Below are 22,472 nucleotides of genomic sequence, written 5' to 3' on the forward strand. Positions count from 1 at the left end.
TCCTCCTCTAGGGGATCTTCCCGACCCAGGAATCAAACCTGCATCTCCTGCGTTGGTAGGCAGATTCTTTACCACTGAGCCATCTAGAAAAGGTTACAAATTCTTTTCTTGACCTCAGGACTGTTCCCCATCTTCTTTATGCTAGGGAGTATTAGAATGTGAGGAGCTGATCCTTGGAGCTTAAAGGTAGCATCTCGCAATATGCCCATTTAGACAGGCTGTCTCCCCTGCTGACCTCTTTTCAACATATTGATTTAAAAAATCTGGAAAAGCAATTACTGTACTAATTTTTTAATCCTGGTGAAACGTCCTTAGGCCACTGTTTATGTAGTTAGGGCTCATAACCTTCTGCAAGTCCCTGCCTTCTCCTATATCATTAGTTCTCTGGTTCACAGCAGGCATTTGCCATTTAATGTGACGTGCATAATGGACTGCTTGTGAAACGTGTCTTAATCTTCTATGCATCCTGGATTTTAAATTCATTCGTATCTTCCCACTTTTTATGGTATTTAAGTAGGAATAATGGTAAATGGATTTCTACGTCAATAAAATTTAAAGGATTGGATAAACATTCTTTGTACTTTGATCCTGTAATTTTTTCATAATTTGGGGTGATTGTTTCTATTGTGGTAGGGAGCCAAGTATTCAATAAAGTGACATCCTGAACAGAACTGAAGTGTAGACTACAAAATTATAAGAATAGTTTGAATTACTTCCCCTTCAGTGGCATTAACTTCCTTTGTCTTCCGGTCTTTCCCCTCCGTTTTATTCTGTTTCCAAATCTTCTTGCCTTCTCATTCTTCTCTCATCTCTTGCCCTTTTGTCCCTCTTGAATAGCTGAAGTTTGTCCATTTTATTGCTTTTCCTCCCCTCTTCTAGGACACTTTTCTGATATTTTTTGATGCTCTGTGCATCAGAGGGTAGAAACTCAGCTGTGCTGACCCAACGGCTGGATATAATTTAGCACTGATTCTCTCTGCCTGGCAGACTCTTCTGAATCCAGCCAGGCTGCAGGATGAGATCCAGGAGAACATCCAAATTGTCCTCTAGCCAGCATGCAGCATCCATTCCATGCACCGGTCAGGTTGTTTGTTCTCTCTTTCATCTCCATTTCCAAGCTATTGCTGCCATCTTGTCTTCTATATGCTGAGCACTCTCCTGATGGCACTTTTGTATGTTGTAAATCCCCCTGAAACTGGTCTTATTGTCAGTCTGGCTTTTAGTTGAGCAAAAGTTATCCTGAAGCAATGAAGAGGATTCCAACAGTTGAGGCTACATGCATTTTCTCTTTGCAGACTTCCTTCCTGCAGAGATATTGAAGACAGAATCGTTGAAACTGTGGAGTTAAAACACTAAAATGGAAGGAGTCACAGGCGTCCATACCAAAGGCAACCAGGCTAAGGAGGATTAACAGAGCACTATTAAACAGAGATTTAATTCAACTCAACAGCATCTGAACACCTACAGAGTGCCAGGAACTCTGCTGGGTGCTCAATTAACAAAATGAGTATGTTGATTCCTTGCCCTAAAGGACAGAAAGCAAGTAGGTTAAGGTGCCTTTGATGAGCTCGCACAGGGTATACTCAAAACAGACACACTGGAGGGAATGACTTACACTAGGGATAGGGGGAATACCGCCTGCAGGAGGGACCCTCCAAGTGATTCACTAGATGAGAAGATCTCATAAAATTCCAACACAAAAAGGCAGGATGTGTGGGATTTAGAGAGAGATGTTCAGTTTGTGTTTTGAAAGCCTTACGCTGGTAACAATGTGAAAGATAGGTGAAAGGTGCCAGGACTAGACCGTAAATGGTAAGAAAGAGAAAGAGTAGATGGTAAGAAACGAGAGTTCAAAAAGGATTACTGCAGTCACCTCAGCAAGGCTTCCGACTAAGGCAGGGACAGCAGGAGTGGAGCGAAAAAGACAGAACTGAGGCTGTTCAGGGAGGAATTGATAGGTCTTCATGACAGTATTCTTGGGCTTCCCTTGTGGCTCAGCAGGTAGAGAATCCACCTGCAATGTGGGAGACCTGGGTTCGATCCCTGGGTTGGGAAGATCCCCTGGAGAAGGGAAAGGCTACCCACTCCAGTGTTTTGGCCTGGAGAATTCCACGGACTGTATAGTCCATGGGGTCACAAGAGTCGGACACGACTGAGCAACTTTCACTTTCATGACTGGTTGGGTTGTGGGTGTGGCTATAAAAGCATCAGCATCACTTAAAGCCCCAGCCTTTGGATCTTAGTCATATGTAATATAACCAAGCTCACATTTCTGTGAAAGAGAACAGTGGGCTTATCTGTATGTGTCAACTCAAAAAAATCCTTTTAAAAAAAGGATAGGGGAAGAGAATGGAACCTTTTGCCACTTTCAAGACTGAGCAATAAATGTGTCTGTACCCCCACCCCAAATTTGATAAGACTTAAGAAGAAAGTACCTTTTGCCTGATTTTGTAAACATAATCATTTCATTTACAGAGATGCAAAAATGCAAAGATGTAGATGTCATCAGTGAACATGTTAGCTTCTTAAACTCCTACCTATACAAAAAACTTACCGAGAACATGTTCTAGAAACTTGCTATTAGAAGGACTCAAACAGATTTTTTTAAATAAGAAATAAATTCCAAATGTTGCATCAGTTCAGTTCAGTTCAGTTCAGTCGCTCAGTCGTGTCCGACTCTGCGACCCCATGAATCACAGCACGCCAGGCCTCCCTGTCCATCACCAACTCCCAGAGTTCACTCAAACTCACGTCCATCGAGTCCGTGATGCCATCCAACCATCTCATCCTCTGTCGTCCCCTTCTCCTCCTGCCCCCAATCCCTCCCAGCATCAGAGTCTTTTCCAATGAGTCAACTCTTCTCATGAGGTGGCCAAAGTACTGGAGTTTCAGCTTTAGCATCATTCCTTCCAAAGAACACCCAGGGCTGATCTCCTTTAGAATGGACTAGTTGGATCTCCTTGCAGTCCAAGGGACTCTCAAGAGTCTCCTCCAACACCACAGTTCAAAAGCATCAATTCTTCGGCACTCAGCTTTCCTCACAATCCAACTCTCACATCCGTACATGACCACCGGAAAAACCATAGCCTTGACTAGACGGACCTTTGTTGACAAAGTAATCTCTCTGCTTTTTCAATATGCTATCTAGGTTGGTCATAAAGATAGTATCTAATATTGTATATTCTTTGCTTTCAAACCATATTCCTTTCACTATCTTTGACAATGTCATTTTCTCCCTAGAAATGCCAGCTGAAAAGTAAGAGAAGTGAAAATATATTGACTATTCAGCCAGAATTCTGGATTGATGCCCATGGAGGCAATAATAATGAAAAATGGAATGACTAACCCTGATTACTTACTATGTGCCAGGCACTGTGCTAAGCATTTTATATAGATTAATTCGTTCAATTTTCAACATCATCCTATGAATCTGTTATACTAAAAACTTAACTATATTATAACCTCTTCTATTATAACCATTTTACTGATAAATATACTGAAAGTTACAGTAGTAAATAATTTGCCCCAGGGCATAAGGGAAATAATAGCTAGAACCAGGTTCAAATCGAGGTTTGTTGGACCCCAGAATTCACTTTCTTAACCACTGAATAATACTACTTTGACAAACAGCTGGAATCCCTTTTGAGCTTTCTTTTTGAAAATCAAAACTTATATTATCTCTTTCCCTGTGTTATACATTCTTTAAATAGTGCCAACAGTCTCCATGTATCTGATGTCATTACAAAAGAATATGACATTTATAGACTTCCTTTGGCATGACATAACTAGTTATTATTTTTGTCATTCTTCTCCTTTGACCTTTTTCTTCTCCAGTATAAACTTATGCAGAGAATGTTAGAACAAGGCTCTAATCCTGAGTGCCCACTTACTGTGACTATAATAAGTGAGCCTAAATCCACATCACTACTGGGCTTTGACCCAGTCATAGAATGATAGCTCCTACATATGGAGAATTTCCAATGTTCCCAACATCACATAAAACCCCTTAGAGCAATGCAGTAAGGGAGTACTAGAATTAGCCCCATTTTGCAGATGAGGAAACTAAGGCTTTCAAAGGTCATGCAACTAATAAGCAGTAAACTGTGGATTAGAACCCACACCTCTTGACTCCAGAAATTATGCTGAGTGCCATAAGATCTCCTTGTTCATCTCCATGGTGATAAGGGCTCCTGATACCAGCTTCACTCTGCTTTTGTGATGATCAGAAGGATGCTATGATGGGAGTTCCCTGGTTTAGTTGAAGGAAAACTAATAAATGCTTTAAAGTGCCTAATAATTACTACCTATCACATACATAATGAATACTATTTGCCAGTTATGTGTTAGGTATCTGTAACATTTACCACAACCCTACCAGGCAGCTATTATTGTTCCCATCGTATATGAGTGTGAAAGCCGTGTGTCAAAGAGATTAGCTAAGTTGCCCAAGCTCTCATGGCTGGTGAGTGGCAGAGGTAGTTGTCAAGTCAAAGTCTGTGGGGTCCACGGATGAATGAAGGGACTGTCATGCTGTGTCCTTTGAGAAAAAGGAAGAACATTATGACAAAGTATCAGTGTTTAAAGTTACCTTAGGATTGTTGAGATTTTTAATTACACAATTGAAAGGACACATAAATGTCCAGGAAATCTTTTTTTTTTTTTTTTTAACCACACTGTTTGGGGTTAATTCTTTTGCCTGGGTGGCTCATTGCTTTTCTTTAAAAATCCTTTCCAGAAACCTGCTTGTCCTCTCCTGTTCTCTTCCCCTCCCCAACCTACCTCAGCAGGGAAGAAGTAGAACAGCTCTTCCTGGTCCCATTTTTCTTGTTTGATCATCCAGAGCATGTAAATTACAGTGAAATATGGCCTGAGTCAGCTCCTCACAGGACAGAAATCAGTAACCATTGATATTGCTAAGCAACACCGCAGAGGAGCAAGACTGCAAATTAGGTGACAAATTTATAAGAAGTTGGAGTGTCTGGGGACTCTCTTGGGTGTTTCATTATGAACCATCTGGATGATCGGCAGTAATGACCACACATTATTGTTCACTGTTCAAGGATGATAATTCCCATATAATTATATGGCACCTCCCTCTGTGATCCTCACCTACCTTTCAGAATTTTTTACTGTGTTTTTTGCAATCCAGATATTTCCCTGAAAAATAATTGGGAACAGTTACACCTAATGGACAATGTTCATTCCTCTCCAAAATAAGACTTTTTTAATTACTCTTTTGACTCATGTGGTGGCATATCTAGATGGCAAGAATGTGCAAAAAAAAAAAAGTGTGTGTTAGTTATGGCATACTAGCATTTCTGTTGGCCTGACGTGGACTTAGCCTTGGTGTCCCAGAGAAACCTGAGGTGATGAGACTCATAGTCTGCTCCTAAGTCAGAGATAAGCACATTGTGGTACCCACACCAAGGGAGATAGGTAAGCCTCAAGGGAGATGAGGAAGGGAACCAAAGCCTTTGACTTTTCCAGAAGGGTAGCCGAGCAAGGACCCCTCCCAGTTCCAAAAGCCTAGCTGGTCTCACTTGTTCATTCATTCACTCATTCACTAATATTTATAAGAAAATTGGACTCACCATCCTGATTTTAAACCAAGCCCAGAGTGGTTTGCTTTTTTTAAAATTTGGAATTGGTTACCAACATTTAAGGTGCTTCCCTGGTGGCTCAGATGGTTAAAAAAAAAAAAAAAAAAAACCTGCCTGCAATGTGGGAGACCTAGGTTTGATACCAGGGTCAGGAAGATCCCCGGGAGAAGGGAATAACAACCCGTTCCAGTATTCTTGCCTGGAGAATTCCATGGACAGAGGAGCCTGGCAGGCTACAGTCCATGGGATCACCAAGAGTCAGAGACAACTGAACTACTACTAACACACACACACACACACACACACACACACACACACTCCAACATTTAAAAGTCAGGCATTTTCACATAAAAGTCCAGATATCTGGCTTCCCTTGAATAATCAGATCTCTCAACACTGTCCCAGCCTTTCCTCGTGGAATGGGAGCTAAGAGGCTGTCACCCCTTTAGGCATTCACTGGCCACTTTTCCATAGTCCCTACCACTCCCTACTGTGGGCCTCAGTCCACTGTCCTCACCTACACACCTGGCCCCTGTGGTTCATGGGTGGTTTATCAGAATGCTACTGTGCCCCAGGCACTGGGCCAGCTGGTGGGGATCTTTCTGATCCCTAATTTGGAACTAGTATCAGCAGTCCTAAGGGACTGGGGCCTGGAATGATATCAGCAGATTGACATCAACAAGGAAACACATGTAGAAAGTAAGAGAGGCCAGAACAAGAACAAAGCAAAACAAGTGTGTCTGGGTTTGCTGGAAGCTTGAAAAGGAAAAGTGAGTTTTTCATGAAGGGGCTGGATTCAGAGGGTGTGAAAATCAGGTGATAAATGTCGAAGAGGCAGCGATGTATATAAGGACATAAATCCTACTTGACACTCAGTAGCTGAGGGAAGGTTACTCACAAGTTCAGCCTTTTATTTTTATTTGCAAACTTACTGCCTTGCTTCCAAAAGCCTAAGTGAGAGATTTTAATCCTATAGAAGAAAAAGAAGCACTCGTTAGCATAGATTTGAAAGAGCTGAATATGAGAAGAGCTCCATAGGACAAAATCACCTCTGTTTACACCTTGTGTATGACATAGATATGTTACCACATGTTGGATATAGCTGTCCCCATGTAACTGTGTGCTCAGTTAGGAGGTGCTTAGGGAAGTTAACACACAAACATTACTCCCCCACAGATTGCTAAGCAGAACTTCTGCAGTGAGTCAGTGCTCTGAAAGCTTTTTTTGAGTGAGAATTTGAATTTGAAGGTTAAAATATTCCTTTTATTCTGACTTGAGTCTGAAGTGAGAATATGGCTGTTTCCTCATTTAACCTCATCTCTTAGGGTTTTTTGTTTTTTTTTTTAACTTAAGAAAATTACTTGCCTTGACATGAACAATTGTTATAAAGGAGTAATGACCAAAGAAAGCCTTTTAATGGAAAGCAATTAATTTTGGTGGACCATACAGCCCCTTTTTAGGTAAAATCAAACAAAAAGCTTTAAATTGGGCTGACTTAGAAATATCTTTTAGCTCAGAATACATATTGATTTTGATGAAAAATTTTTACACAGGGCGAGAAGAGAAACAAAGTCAACCCAAATCAAGCACTGTAAGAGACTTAAAAAAATTGTATGGATCTACAAATATAAATGTTATGTTTGTAGGGAGTGGGTAGGAAGTGACAAATACAAAACTCTCATACTATTGATTCACAAAACTTCAATAATAAAAATAAATTCACAAATTAAAAAAAAAGACACCTTAGACTAAAATGTTAATACTACCAAACATGGTTCTGGAAGTTAGCCAGGGCAGCCTTTCATTAGACTGAAAGTTTTCCTTTTGACATTCTTCTTTGTGTTTAAAGGAAGGCATCTGGGGAAGTAAGGCAGTGGGTTCTTGATTTGCACGTTTCAAGTATTGACACTGACGTTGGTGCCCACCCACAGAGATAATGAGAGTCTGATAAGATTTAACAACCGCATGCCGGGCTGAAATAGAGGTTCCTGTTGGAACTTTGGCAGACAAGGAAGAGAGATGTCCATCGGCAGATGCATGGATAAGAAAGCTGTGGTACATATACACAATGGAATATTCAGTTCAGTCAGTTCAGTCGCTCAGTCGTGTCCTACTCTTTGCGACCCCATGAATCGCAGCACGCCAGGCCTCCCTGTCCATCACCATCTCCCGGAGTTCACTCAGACTCACGTCCATCGAGTCCATGATGCCATCCAGCCATCTCATCCTCTGTCGTCTCCTTCTCCTCCTGCCCCCAATCCCTCCCAGCATTAGAGTCTTTTCCAATGAGTCAACTCTTCACATGAGGTGGCCAAAGTATTGGAGTTTCAGCTTTAGCATCATTCCTTCCAAAGAAATCCCAGGGTTGATCTCCTTCAGAATGGACTGGTTGGATCTCCTTGCAGTCCAAGGGACTCTTAGCCATTAAAAAGAATACATTTGAATCAGTTCTGAGGTGGATGAAACTGGAGCCTATTATACAGAGTGAAATAAGTAAGAAAGAAGAACACCAATACAGTATACTAACGCATGTATATAGAATTTAGAAAGATAGTAACGATGACCCTATATGCAAGACAGCAAAAGAGACACAGATGTACAGAACAGTCTTTTGGACTCTGTGGGAGAGGGCGAGGGTGGGATGATTTGAGAGAATATCATTGTTCAGTTGAGTCACTCAGTTATGTCCGACTCTTTGCGACCCCACGAACTGCAGCACGCCAGGCCTCCCTGTCCATCACCAACTCCCGGAGTCCACCCAAACTCATGTCCATTGAGTCGGTGATGCCATCCAACCATCTCATCCTCTGTCATCCCCTTCTCCTCCTGCCCTCAATCTTACCCAACATCTGGGTCTTTTCAAATGAGTCAGCTCTTCACATCAGGTGGCCAAAGTATTGGAATTTCAGCTTAAACATCAGTCCTTCCAATGAACACCCAGGATTGATCTCCTTTAGAATGGACTAGTTGGATCTCCTTGCAGGCCAAGGGACTCTTACGAGTCTTCTCCAACACCACAGTTGAAAAGCATCAATTCTTCTGCGCTCAGCTTTCTTTATAGTCCAACTCTCACATCCATACATGACTACTGGAAAAACCATAGCCTTGACTAGATGGACCTTTGTTGACAACATGTATATTATCATATGTGAAACAGATTGCCAGTCCAGGTTTGATGCATGAGACAAGGTGCTTAGGGCTGGTGCACTGGAATGACCCTGAGGGATGGGATGGGGAGGGAGGTGGGAGGGGGGTTCAGGATGGGGAACACATGTACACCCATGGCTGATTCATGTCAATGTATGGCAGAAACCACTACAATATTGTAAAGTAATTAGCCTCCAATTAAATAATTTTTTTAATCAAGTAATGGGTTAACTATCAAGTGTCTGAAACATTTTCCTTTAAGCACCAAATTTAACATTCACTTTAACATAGGCATTTTTTCTAAAGTTGATTGCAGTATTCTATGCCTTTATGGAAAGAATTTCTTAATAGAAATTATTTTTAATGCTTAAGGATATGATGAATGTTATTGCATTCTCTTAAATATAAAATCTTTAAAATGACGAAGTACATAAAATTACCTACTTAAAGGCCCTAAACTTACATAATTTCTTATGTTTGTACTAGTTTTTCAGAATCTCTGGCATTTTGTTCACTGAAATGATACCAAAGTAACTTTCTTTTGTAATTGAGAATTAGTATCTAGCAGTCATTCATACTACATAAGACTTGCTTCAGAAAAGTTGGGTTTGAGTATAATGTATATCATGGAACTTGGTTAAATTAATAACTTAACGATACCTCAGTTGTGACAATAAGATCTAACCTAGAGTATCATACTGTGAGGTTTAATTAAAATAGAGTATGCGGAGCTGCTTGAGTACTAATAAACAGTCAATAAATGCAAAAAAAAAAAAAGGAAGAGAGGTACCAATTATTAAGGATACCTGTGCCACATGACACAAAGTGCTTTATAGATATGTTCTTATCTGATCCTCCAAAAACCCTCCTGAGAATAGGTATTTATTGTTCTTGTCCCTATTTTACTAAAGAAGAGACTAAGGTTTAGAGACGATCACCAGCTCATAAGTCATAGAACCAAGCTTTGAATTAGCTATCTTAACTGTCTCACTCAGAAGCCCTCTATTTTTTTTAGTTTATTTCACTGAGGTATAGTTGATTTACTGTACAGCAAAATAATTCAGTTATACATATATAAATTATTTTTCATATTCTTTTCCACTATGGTTAACCACAGGATATTGAATATAGTCCCCTGTGCTATACACATAGGACCTTGTTGTTTATCCATTCTATGTATAATAGCTTGCATCTGCTAATCCCAAACTACCCTTCCCCTACCCCCCTTTACCTTGATGGCAATATTATGGGATCAGCAGTCCAGAAGCCTTAAGTATCAGTGCCTGCTGTCCTGACTTCAGCAAGTCCAGGGAATTTCAGTAAACCAAAGCACTGTTATTTGGGAGCTGTGCATTTATATGCTTTGATTAAGAACTATGAGGAGTACGTGTGATACACAAAAAGCACTGTTCTAGTTGGGAGGGATCCAAAGAGGAATACAGTCTCAGTCTCCAAGATATGGACATCCTAACTGGAGAGACAGACTTTGCAAATATTACAGGGGAGGGTGCATAGGTCCTAAGCTGGAATATTGGTGATCAGATGAATGACGGGTCTGCTTTTCACATCCTGTTCCCTTGGTTATGGTCCATGTTTTGACATTCTTTGCAGATCTGACAGTAGAAGGGTAGGACTGATGAAGAGATTTCTTTTAAATTCTAGCCCAAATGGCAGAATATCTTTTATTGTTGGACACCAAATAGTTATTTTAAACTTGTGTAAATACTGTTGAATTAGTTTCAACAAACCTGTGTAAAATAGCAAGTTTTCTTAAGTGTTCTGCTCCATGTGCCATGGGTTCTCTTTCACTCTTCTTGGTGATGCTTGCAATAATGAAGCTGCTCATTACTGATTGCTTAGTGGGTATTATTATCTCACCTACTCTTCACCACAGCTTTGTGAGATAGATATTAATACAAGCATGCCCTTTTATAGCTGAGGACACCAAGGCTCAGAAAGGCAAAGCAATTTGCTCAAAGTCACACAGCTAAAAAGTGGCAGATCTTAGGTTCAAACCTATACCCTGGCTTCAAAGCCTGTGTTCTTAACTTCTTTTAGCTACTGAAAATAATCCTTTCCTGGATGTGATGTAATCTGATATTTACATACTTCCTTAATAGGTATTAGACAACTTTACCAAGGAACTAATCTCTATGTTAAGAAAATCTAAAATCTAAATTTTAGATCTACAAACCCAGTGTTAAAAATAAAGCAGCTCTTTGACTTAAGAAAACACACAAGTTATTTTTTCCATCAACCAACACTTAATGAATGTTGCTTTCACTGATTTCTCTACCTCTGCTTTTTATTCTAACAAAATGAATTCAGCATAGAGTTTTCTGTTGACTTTCTATTTTATTTGTCAGAATTTTAAGGCCTGAAAGGTTCTGCTCCTGTCTGGGGAAATTTGTTGAAAAAAGGGTTGAGAATGCCAGAGGTTCCAAAAGTGGAGCTGAGGTCAATGTTGGAAGGAGAAATCTGTGTCCATGCCCTTTTTAAGAAAGGAAGAAATTAGGGGCCAAAAAGCACTAGTTCTTAGTCGCAGATCTGTTGAGACTGAAAATCTTTTCCTTGACTTATCAACCAAGATGTACGGACAAGAATTCAGAGGTACCTTAAAGCCAGGTAATGACCTTGCTGGAAGGCCTGAGGGGAAGTGGGCAGAGGAATGACAGTAGATTCAGGCTCTCCTAGAGCCCCAGGAGCTTGGACGCCCGTGGATCCAGCTGCCCAAATGGCATGAGTGATCGTGCCATGTTAGGCAGCTGATCAGCTCATAGGCTCATCTCCAACACCAGCCACTGGGTTCTAGACTTTTTCTTAGGGAAATGTTATAGAGAAGAGACACCCGGTGGTAAACAGGATGATCTTCAATACTGATCCATCCCTTTTCCTCTTGCTCAGTTGACATAATGGAAGTTATTCAATAGTATTAAACAGCACCCTCTTGAACCCCCTCCCTCCTATCCCAAGAAATTCAGCTTGGATTGGGACCAGTTTGAATCCTAATCCAATGGTGCTAAAGTTGCCATGGCTAGAGTAGCCATGGGGAGTGTGCTGACGGGAGCCCATTGCCGCTTGCAGGTGAGTTTTCATTCCTGCCTCTCAGGCCGCTTTGCATGAGGTGTCCATGGGCTGTGGGATGCTAGCTAGGTGCAGATGTGCTCCGACTTATGGATGCGCATCATGTCTGTCCTAGTCACATGTCACACCCCTCCTTCTGCACCTTCTCAGCCCCTGGTTCAAGGAAGGGAGCCGCTGGCTATTGGAGATACTGTCCCACCAGCCCCAGGAGACCACCCTAACCATTTGGAAGCACTGAGGTGCCGAGTTCATCGTCTCAGTATCCCATTGAGGTCAATGATAAAAACTCTATTCCAACAGGCTGGTTTTCCTCACATTCTCATGTACCTTTTTTAAAGTAAGCACCAAACATGGTTCTCTTCACTTGCAAATACTGTTTCCTTGCCCACCTTCTTCACTGTGCAAGTCACTCCATCACCTGTTGTCATTCAGCCTTTCACTGCTCTTATCCCTTCTCTCCCACCAGCTTTAGCCTCCTTTTGGGTATATCCTATCCAGTTCTTGTCCCCCTGCCCCAGTCCTCATCTAAGGAGGTACCTAAGAACAATCTAGGAATCGCCACAGCAGCAAGAATTGTGTGAGTTTTGTCAGCCACCCCTGGATCCAATTTTGACCATGTTGGTATTAATTTAATAAATTAATCAAAGAATATGATTGTATGTGTTTATACCTGGCTCCATGAGAGAGGGGGTAAAGACTTAATCACATCTGTCTCTGGCAGATGTTTGAAAGTTTGGGACTGATACATGAAGACCGGTATGTGTGTGTACAGAGAGGTAGCATCTCAAAAGACAAAAATGCAGTAGTGTATCTCCACTGTGTAGAAATATGGTTTCGACCCAGCTTTGCAAACATGAACTCCACATTCTGTTTCCTTGGCAAATGAAGAGAATGCCAGCTGCTTATTCGCCTGCTTTACCTCAGGGAAAGAGTGGAGGTTACCAAAAAATTAGTTGGCTGGTATAATTCATCAGCTTACTGCAGGATTATACATACACATCTCACCACTCACACACAAGGCATAGATTATGTGTAAAGCCACCATGAACATGTGTTTAATATTTATGAAGGAATTTAGATCACCTTAAAATCCCAGACTTTGGCAGTGTCACTTATATAATAGACTACTGTTCTTAAAATGACAGGAAAAAAAAATGTTTTTTTACTGAAGGCAATCCCTAGAAGTCAATTTTTTTTTAAAGCCTTCTTGTTTTGATGCAAAATTCAATTTCTTATTGAAGCACTTGCATCCTTTGTCATGGGTCTAACAAAATCCAGAATAGGCAGGTCTTTGCAGAAATGTAAAAATGAGGTGATTTTTCTCCCCAAGGCTATTAGTGTGTTAAAATAGCTTTAGGTAAAATTTTAGGCACATGGAAAAAGAATGTGTATAACATATACTATAAGGAGAAGAATATTTATTACTGTGTTTTAAACTAGAGCCTTATCTTGTACACAAAACCCATCAGTTATTAGTTCATTCATATGTGAGTTTTTAGCAGCCTATCAAGTTAATGAGCCATGGAAGCATTCCACAGAATCACAGGAGTATCTCTCAAGTCTCATTAATATCTCTAAGTTTATTGGGAGAGTGTTGTGATGACCAGGAAAATATTTTTAACCTGCTCACAATGTTGCTTCAAACAATCTGGAATTTTCAGATGAACAGGAATGAAAGTTTCTATTTTAGAACTGAAGTAAGAAAACAGAAATGGTGTGTCCCCACCTCTTCTGTCCCTCTCCCCAAGATGCCACTTCTACCAGCTGACTCAGAAGAGCTTGCTTTCCGCCAGCAGTTTCCATCACAGCCGAGTCCTTTCCTCAGCTGCATCCAGGAGGTTGCCTCCTGGCCCCTGCAGGCTATGCAGCAGCAGGTGATGCCCTGAGCATGGAGTTGTGGCTGCTCTGGGCCACCTGCCCTTCCCTGGGAGCATGCCTCCCACTTCCTCTCGAAGTCTTTTGCACCTTTCCCAGCCCTTCCATGCATGTTGCGCCCATGGTATTCAGTGCTTTTTGCCTGTAATATGAGATTATAAATGAAAGGGAAGTTTAGAACATGGTTTTTCATTCGGGGTTTTTCCCAGGTAGCCTTCCTTCCTTATTAACCTCTAGGAAGTATTTCTGTTGGCGAAAAGCTGTGAAATGAACTCCTGGGACTGCTGTTTCCTGGCAAGGAATACCGGCATCTACACACCCCAGTGGGTCTCTACAAACCTCGAAAGGGTCTCAGGTCCACCCCTTCCTCTTGGCATATCATCTCTAAAAATGACAGGGCAAGGCTGGACCTGCCGTGAAGATATCTTCGCCAAGTGTTCTGTTTCATCAGATGTTAAAATAACTGTGTCCTGTTCTGTAATGCAGGGCACGTCCTACCCCTAGTAGAATAATATATTTTAAGTGATTTCTGAAAATGGGCCGTGAAAGCCGTCTGCCACATGGCCCATGTTTGCACATCTCTATATAGTTACGATTACAGAATTTGACAGTATGACTCTGAATCTGATTAATTAAGAATGTGTAAAAAACAAAGTTCTTGCATTACAGCTCGTTCCTTATCTTTGTGTCTTTTACTGTGATGTTGTAGAACTTGGATCATATGGAAAACTAAAATATTATGACACAATGACTGAAGAAGGTAAGAATGATTTTAGAATTGTATGCATTGGCTTTTTTTTTTTTTAATTTATGGTGTCTGTGGCTTGCCCATTTTTTTAGTCTTTATTTTCCCCCTTTGCATGACTTCAGTGACATTGTGTGATTTATCATTCTTTCTGCATTTTCGTCTAGTTTCTGCCATTGTGTTGATTTGGAATTGGAGACATGCAATACCATGAGTGATCATGTTATTCCATTCAAACGATCCAAACCATCTCAGTCATGTAACGCACTCAGTGAAATGGTGTCAGCAATATAAACACAAGCCCACACCCACTGGGTCACCGTTAGCTCCTCCACATGCTTACAACATAGAAAAATACATCGGGCCAACACTTCCTTTTAATATGCCCCTAATTTGGGGGTAGGGGGAGATATGTATCTTCTGGTGATATTCTGATTTATGCAAAGGAATGAGCAATCTAAAGGAATCCCTAGATTCAGAATGGAGACCTGTTTCTGATGCAGAGGACTGTAAGCTCCTGTCCTTTTCTCCCACAGCCCATGCTAACTCATCTGAGAGAGGCCAGGGTCATTCTTCCAGCCAGTGGGGCTGTATATATTGGAGTTCCCACCATGTGAGATTGGACATATCATTTTGAGCATTTCCCCTGAGTAAATGAAGTCTGGCAGAGATTTATTTTTCACTGTATCTACAATTCCAGACACCGTCCCAGAGCACAGTCTTCCCTCAGTCAGAATGACTTTTCTGAAATAAGTGCACCGTGGAACAGCAACTTGAAAATTTTGCATTCTGGTAAAAGGAGTTGTTCTCTTGTCCTAATCCCACACATACCTCCACTTTTTCACTAATAAATGATATTTGTAAGTTATGAAAACATTTGGAGTTTTCACATGCTGTTTTCACTGATACGGACAAGAAAGCCAAAGGTTCCCTAGGAAGGGATCGGTTCATTTTGTCCTTCACCATGAGAGAAACTCCCCAAAGTGTTGCATATCTTGTTTTCAGCTTCTAGTATTTCTGAGTTGCCTTAGTTTGCCAAAGAACTCCTAGTCTCTTTGCACACAGGAGGCAGAATATCAGACAGCCCTCGGTAAGAGGAAGGCCCTTCTCAGCCCCTCCCCACTCTGGCTTCTGCAAAGCTCCGGGGTCCTTCTTTACTTTTATCTCTGTGCTGTCAGTTAACCATGGTGGTGTTTTCTAAAGCAGTGGGCCACAGTTAGAATCTCAGACTGGGCTCTATTGCAACCCAAGGCCCTCCCAACAATGTGGGAGAAGTGCAGATCCTTGGGCAATGAAAGCCCTAAAGGCAGAAAGCATCATATCCTACCACCATGGTGACAGAAAGAGCAGTTCCTGCCTTACAGGAAGGCTCCTGTCCCAGCTGTTATTTTCACTCCATGTCTTCACACCATTTTTATTTTTCTTGGTGATTGGTTTGGGAAGCCAAAACTTTGGGGCTCACTGACTTTATAATTTAACTGCTTTTCCAGCCATCTCACAGCCCTCAGTCTAAACTTCATGGCTTGACTGGCCAGTGGGTTTGCTACCTTCTACCTGAGAAGTCACGACCCCTCACGCTCTCTCATCCCTCCATCCTGTCCTCTGCCTTCCGCCCTTAGCTTCTTGTTACCAGAGCTGCTTCTGGCTTCTTGTTGCTTCTATTGACCTATTTCTCCCTTATCCTTCCTTTCCTTCCTCTTTCCACATCTGTGGGAGCAAATTGCCATTGGAGCGCTCCCTTTCTCTTCTTCCCCGCACCGGAAAACTCAACATCACATGAAGATGCAAAAGTGCTGCTTCTGATCTGATGATACCAATTGATATCAAACAGCTGGGCTTTCTAGGCAGGCAAACAGAGTCAAAATAATGTCTAGCATGAGAAGCATGACTGGCCCTTAGCAAAACTGTAAAATTGTGTTTGGGGACCTTCATGGGTCACCTTTAAGATTCCTTATCCTTCCCTGGACTGCTCACCCCTTCATGCATATCCCTTTGTGTCCCATTCTTAGCTGAAAATTCATCCCAGTTACAGTGATAGCTAATGTAGCTAAGGGAGCATTTTTTAAGTACATTCTATGAAATATTACTATCAGATCATGTCATTAGGGATTTTGCAGCCATCGGGGAAAAAAAGAAAGCAAGCTTGATTTTGTTATTAAGTAAGCGGGAGAGCTTCTGAATTAAGCTAAATAGATTTCTTTACCATGTGGCTTGTCAGAGCCTTCCATGTGCACCTGTGCACTGCCGCATATAATAATAAATCGTATAGAGGGATAGAGGCTTCCCTGGTGGCTCAGTGGTAAAGGATCCGCCTGCAACACAGGAGTCATGGGTTCAATCCCTGAGTCAGGAAGATGCCCTGGAGGAGGAAATGGCAACCCATTTCGGTATTCTTGCCTGGAGAACCCCATGGACAGAGGAGCCTGGCAGGCTACAGTCCATAAGGTCAGAAAGAGTCGGACACGACTGAAGCAAGTTTGCACGCACACAGAGGGACACAGTTTGCCATATTGCCCAGACTTTTTCAATCAGAGAAACCATTCTTCCATGGAGCCTCTTGTGGGACTCTTTCAGAAACGCTGGTTAAGGCATTATCCTTTATCTAGAATAGTAACCTTTGAAAGACTCAAAAGTTTTCCAAACACATAGCAATTCCTCTCAGGCACTGGAGCAGCGGGTGGGGCGGGGTGGGTCCCCATCCAGTCACCTCAGATTACACCCTTTTGGCAGCTGCCTCCACGACAAGCCAGGCCTGGCTTAAACCTAATTCTGGGATTCCATCTAAAAGACTCAAGGCCAATTCAGTAACCTCAGACCTGGCAACAGCCATGCATGACTTTCAAATTCCTCCTCTCTCTGAAAATAATAATAATAACTGTGATTTATAGCATCTCCATGTTACACAACTTAAAGAAGTATGATAAAGATGAAGATGTTATAGGCAATAGGGGACTAGTATAGCCTTCAAGAAATATCCCTCTCCATTTGAGCATTTCTTTTCACAGTTTTAGAAATGTGACTAGCCCTTGACTGGGCTTTATTATACTTGCCCATGTGACCAGTCATTATTTGTAACTGTTTCTGGAGATTTGTCTCCATGTTGTGTGAAGTTAGCTACTTGCAAGGAGGCCTGCTTTTTTTCCCTAAAGTGGATTAAGTGGAAAGATGAATTACATATGCCACCCCCATCCTAAGAAAAATTGCGTGATGATCTACTAAGTATAGAGAATTGTCTTGCACGTATTCAGTCCGTTATTTTAAGCACCTGCTTTATGCAAGTTATTCTGCTAGGTGCTTCGTTGAAGTAGAAGATTAAAAAGTGGACAGTTTGCCCGCATGGAACTTACAGATGGGGAAGAAATAAAACACTGAGTTTTAATAATCACTGAGCCACCAGGAAGAGAGTGGTAAGTCCCATAGGTATTCAGAAAAAAGATAACAGGCTACAGGAAGAGGAAAGATTGCTTTCAATGGTAGGGGATGGGGAAGGAGAGGATTTTGTGAAGGTAGTCTTTGACCTGGGCCCTAAAAGATCAGTAAATATGGGTTACATTGGTGTAGGGGGAATGGTTCCCACCAGGCTGAGGGATGAAAGAAGGGGCCACACCAAGCCTTACTGAGTGCCCCCCACCTGCCAGGCACAATGCGCTGAGTGTAATTTAATACATATTAAATTTATATATATAAATGTAATCCTTGTAATGATCACAAGGTAGATTTTACTGATGATGAGAAAACCAAAGCCCAAACAAGTATTCTATTAGATGTGGAAACTTTAAGATTCAGAGAAGCAAAGTGATTGGCTCTGGGACTCAGAGGTAGTAAGTTGCAATGTGGAACCTGAACTCAGGACCACTCACCACCTTCCCAGCTCCACTGCAGTCGCTCGGTGAGGTGGTATAAGGAACTGGACAGTGCAGATAGGCCACAGTGTAGGGGTAGAAAGAAAGGCTTGATGCAGACCAGATCATGGGAAAAGTTGAACCACAGACTAAGGAATGACAGTGAGCTATTGACTGAAACACGGCCTCTGTACTTGAATACTATACCTTTAAAATGTTATTTTAATAAAACGGTCTGGGGCTTCCCTGGTGGTCCAGTAGCTAATGCTCCACGCTCCTGTGCAGAAGGCCAGGGTTTGATCCCTAGTCAAGGATCTAGATCCCACATGCTACAGCTAAGAGTTTATATACTGCAACCAAAAATCCTGCATGCTACTACTAAATTTTAATATTTAAAAATTTTAAACTTTGACATTTTAAATTTAAATATTAAATTTAATGCTTAAAAAAAATTTTTTTTTAACTGCTTACTCTCAGACACTGGAAAAAAGTGTAACATTTTTTGTAAAGTTTGCCCCTCCCTGCTCAGAGCCCAATTCCTCCCTCCCTTGTCTCAGGTGCCCAGAACCTAAATCAGAATGGCTGCCTGGGCCACACCCAACTTCCTCTCCTACCCTGAACCAATCAGAATTTTATCCACTCACTCATTCATTCCCTCCCTGAAGGAAGTGGCAACCCATTCCTGTATTCTTGCCTGGAGAACTCCATGGACAGAGGAGACTGGCAGGCTATAGTCCCTATGATCACAAAGAGCTGGACACGACTGAGCAACTAAACAACAGCATTCATTCTCTAACGTATTCATTCAGCAACCCTCATTTTGGACCCAGCATTAGACTGAGTACAGGGCTCGTGGAGATTAAAGATAGCTCTACTCCTAAAGAATTCACCTTCCAGCGGGGGACACAGGCAGCAAGATGAGTAACATGGTGGGCAAACCCAAGGTGCCAGGGAGCCCAGTGGAAATGAGGACAGGATTCTCAGAAGAGGCCATGTCTCCACTCCCTCATTCCTGCCTCCCAAGGTGATGGCTCTCCTACCCTACCAACCACCTGATACTAATGTGTTCACTTGATAATAGCTGAGCACCTGCTCTGAATGAATCATGTTCCTAGATTTGATCTGTAACAAGATGTTTCCAGAGATTCAAGCAAGTGGCTCCGGGGATAGTCTTTTAGTGACCTCAGTTCCCCCTATGTGGGCAGCCATTCCTTTATCTCCTCATGGGATGATACTTAATATTCTTGGAAGAGCAACCTCCAGTTTTTACTTAAGGTAAATAACCCATAGTTTAACAGATAAACATATTCTACAACACAAGGAAGTGTATTCAGTATCTTGTAATAACCTATAATGGAAAAGAATCTGAAAAAGAATACATATATACATATATATATTCATATATATATATATATAACTGAATCATTTTGCTATACACCTGAAACTAACACAACATTGTAAATCAGCTATACTTGAGTTTAAAAATAAATCAGTAATCCATAGTTTATTTCTCATCTATAGATAACCCCAATTCATACCATTATCACTCTGGAAAATCCTCAATAAATTGAACTTGGCTTCCTTACTAAAGTTACTTTAAATGAAAATGTAAAAAGTTCAAAAGAAAGCTTGTGTGATGGAACAGAGGAATTCAAAGAAGAGATGTCTTTCCACCAATGGCAGTATACACAACTACTCATTTCTGCTCTTTGGAGATAAACATTCATAAAGACATGTACATAAGTAGGTAAACAGAACACATGACTAAAGGATACTTTGCAAATATGCAATGTATTATGCTAAACTCATTGCCATTTAACTGAAGCCATATCTAGGAAAATAATTTCTCCACTATTTAAAAAGTCAATCTTTGTTCATTTGTATAAAGGAAAACAAAGATAAGTTTGTTTTAATATCAAGGGTAAGAAGAATAATGATCTTTTCCTTATTGAAATTAAGGCTTGTTTCATGGCAACCAATAACCCCTTTACCAAGTTAAGAAACTAATAATGTCTTATATGAATCATGGGTTCCTCAGTTAGTTGTGTGGCTGAGTTTTGAAAATTTCAAAGAAACAGAAGCACTCTAAGGTTACATAGTCTAGCCAGTTATTTTACATTCGTAAGTGCAGTGAAATCTTCCCTGATGGCTCAGAATGTAAAGAATCTGCCCAGGAGACCTCTATTCAATCTCTAGATTGGAAAGATTCTCTGGAGAAGGGAATGGCAAACCACTCCAGTATTCTTGCATGGAGAATTCTGTAGATGGAGAAGCCTGGTGGGCTGTAGTCCATGGGGTCAAAGAGTCAGACATGACTGAGCAACTACCACTTTAGCACAGATTCCAGTTCTTCTTCAAAAAGAAATTGAATTTTGTAATACTGTTCATTGGTATTTTCCATTGCCCAAAAGATATCCTCTGAAAATGTAATCCTAAAATGGGTACTTGGTGCTATCTGTGGCTTTCACATTATATTTTAATCCTGGCTTTGAACTGATGAGACTGTGTTATATACTCTGATATATTAAGCAGGATAGGTTCAACTCTAGCAGAAAATCCAAATTAACAGGGACTTAAGTCAGATAGAAGTATATCTCTCACGAGCAAAGAAGCAAGCTGTACATGGCTGATATGGAAGCTTCACAATAATCCAAGACCCAAACTCCTTCATCCTTCTGCTCCATCTTAATATATGACTTTCAACCTCAAGGGCACCTCATGTCCAAGACGGCTGCCACTCCAGCTCCACCATCACATCTGTATTTCAAGAAGTCTTGTGCGTGCCCAGTTGTGTCCAACTCTTTGCGACCCCATGGACTGTAGCCTGCCAGGCTCCACTGCACTGTCTGTGGGATTTTCCAGGCAAGAATACTGGATTAGGTTACCATTTCCTACTCCCAAAATTATTTTCCCCAGCTATTTTGACTTCTTTTTAAGGAGGCTTCCTTTTAGATCTTCCAAGTAAAATCTGTACAAAACTCCATTACTTGCCTACACCTAGTTCAAGGAAGCTTGGAGATGTAGTATGTCAAGCTGGGTGATTTGCTGTCCCCAATAATTTCGATAGTATGTCACTAGGAAATGAAAGAGGAAGATATTAATAGGCAACTTGCAATCTCTCCATAACAGACAAATATTGCTTTCATAAAACTGTGTGTTGATGGGGAGGACTGAGACCAGAGCAAGCTCTGGAGTAAGATTGAGAACTCATGCTAATATAGTCAAAGGTCTGTCTAGTCAAAGCTATGGTTTTTCCAGTAGTCATGTAGGGATGTGAGCATTGGACCATAAAGAAGGCCAAATGCCAAATAATTGATGCTTTCAAACTGTGGTGCTAGAGAAAACTCTTGAGAGTCCCTTGGACTGCAAGGAGATCAAACCAGTCAATCCTAAAGGAATTCAATCCTGAAAACTCATTGGAAGGACTGATGCTGAAGCTCCAATACTTAGGCCTCCTGATGCGAAGAACTGACTCATTGGCAAAGACCCTGATGCTAGAAAAGATTGAGGGCAGAAGGAGAAGGGGGTGACAGAGGATGAGATGGTTGGATGACATCATGGACTCAATGGACACGAGTTTGAGCAAACTCTGGGAGATGCTGAAGGACATGGAAGCCTGCGTGGCGCAGTTCATGGGGTCACAAAAAGTCAGACATGACTGAATGACTGAACAACAACAATTGGAGATATGGATAAAGTGGATTTGGAGTCTGGAGCTTAGGGGAAAAGTTAGGGTTGCAGATGTAAATTTGAAAGTCACAGACTATAAGTCATTTAAAGCTATAGAACTAAATAAGAATACCTAGCTAATCAGTAGAAAAGAGGAGGCCAAGGACTGAGCCCTGGGAACTCTAAAGTGTAGGGTCTGGGAAGAGGGGAGAATGCACAACAAAGGAGACTGGGGTAGGCAGAGGATGCGGAGAGAATAGCATCCCAGAAACCAAGTGAAGAACTTGTTCTAAGGGCGGGCCATGAAAAGGTGATGGCATTAAAGAATTGACAGATGAGATCAAAGAATTGTTGTCATATAAAGATAAGAGTTACTTGGACAGAATGTGAGAGCTTCAAGTCCGGAGTTTGGGCATGGTACTGTTATTGCCAGTGACAAGGTTTAACTGCAGGAGTGGATGGACAAGGTGAGAAAGGGCAGCTGGAAGAGAGTAGGTTAGGGTGGTAAGG

General features: G+C 41.4%; 1 protein-coding gene across 3 annotated transcripts in view; it reads left to right on the forward strand.

Annotated features, from left to right (window-relative positions):
* The window catches only part of SLC24A2 (solute carrier family 24 member 2), a 276,734-nt gene that overhangs the window by 196,566 nt on the left and 57,696 nt on the right, over positions 1-22,472 (forward strand). The window contains exon 5 of one of the 3 annotated variants that reach the window (XM_040238391.1): positions 14,416-14,466. The exons of the other annotated variants lie outside the window; for them this stretch is intronic. Coding sequence (XP_040094325.1) covers positions 14,416-14,466 — 51 coding nt within the window. The remainder of the gene's footprint in view (positions 1-14,415; positions 14,467-22,472) is intronic. 3 annotated transcript variants of the gene reach the window in all.

The sequence above is a fragment of the Oryx dammah genome, unplaced genomic scaffold (assembly GCF_014754425.2).
Source record: "Oryx dammah isolate SB20612 unplaced genomic scaffold, SCBI_Odam_1.1 HiC_scaffold_1, whole genome shotgun sequence".
In the NCBI taxonomy this organism is placed as follows: domain Eukaryota; kingdom Metazoa; phylum Chordata; class Mammalia; order Artiodactyla; family Bovidae; genus Oryx; species Oryx dammah.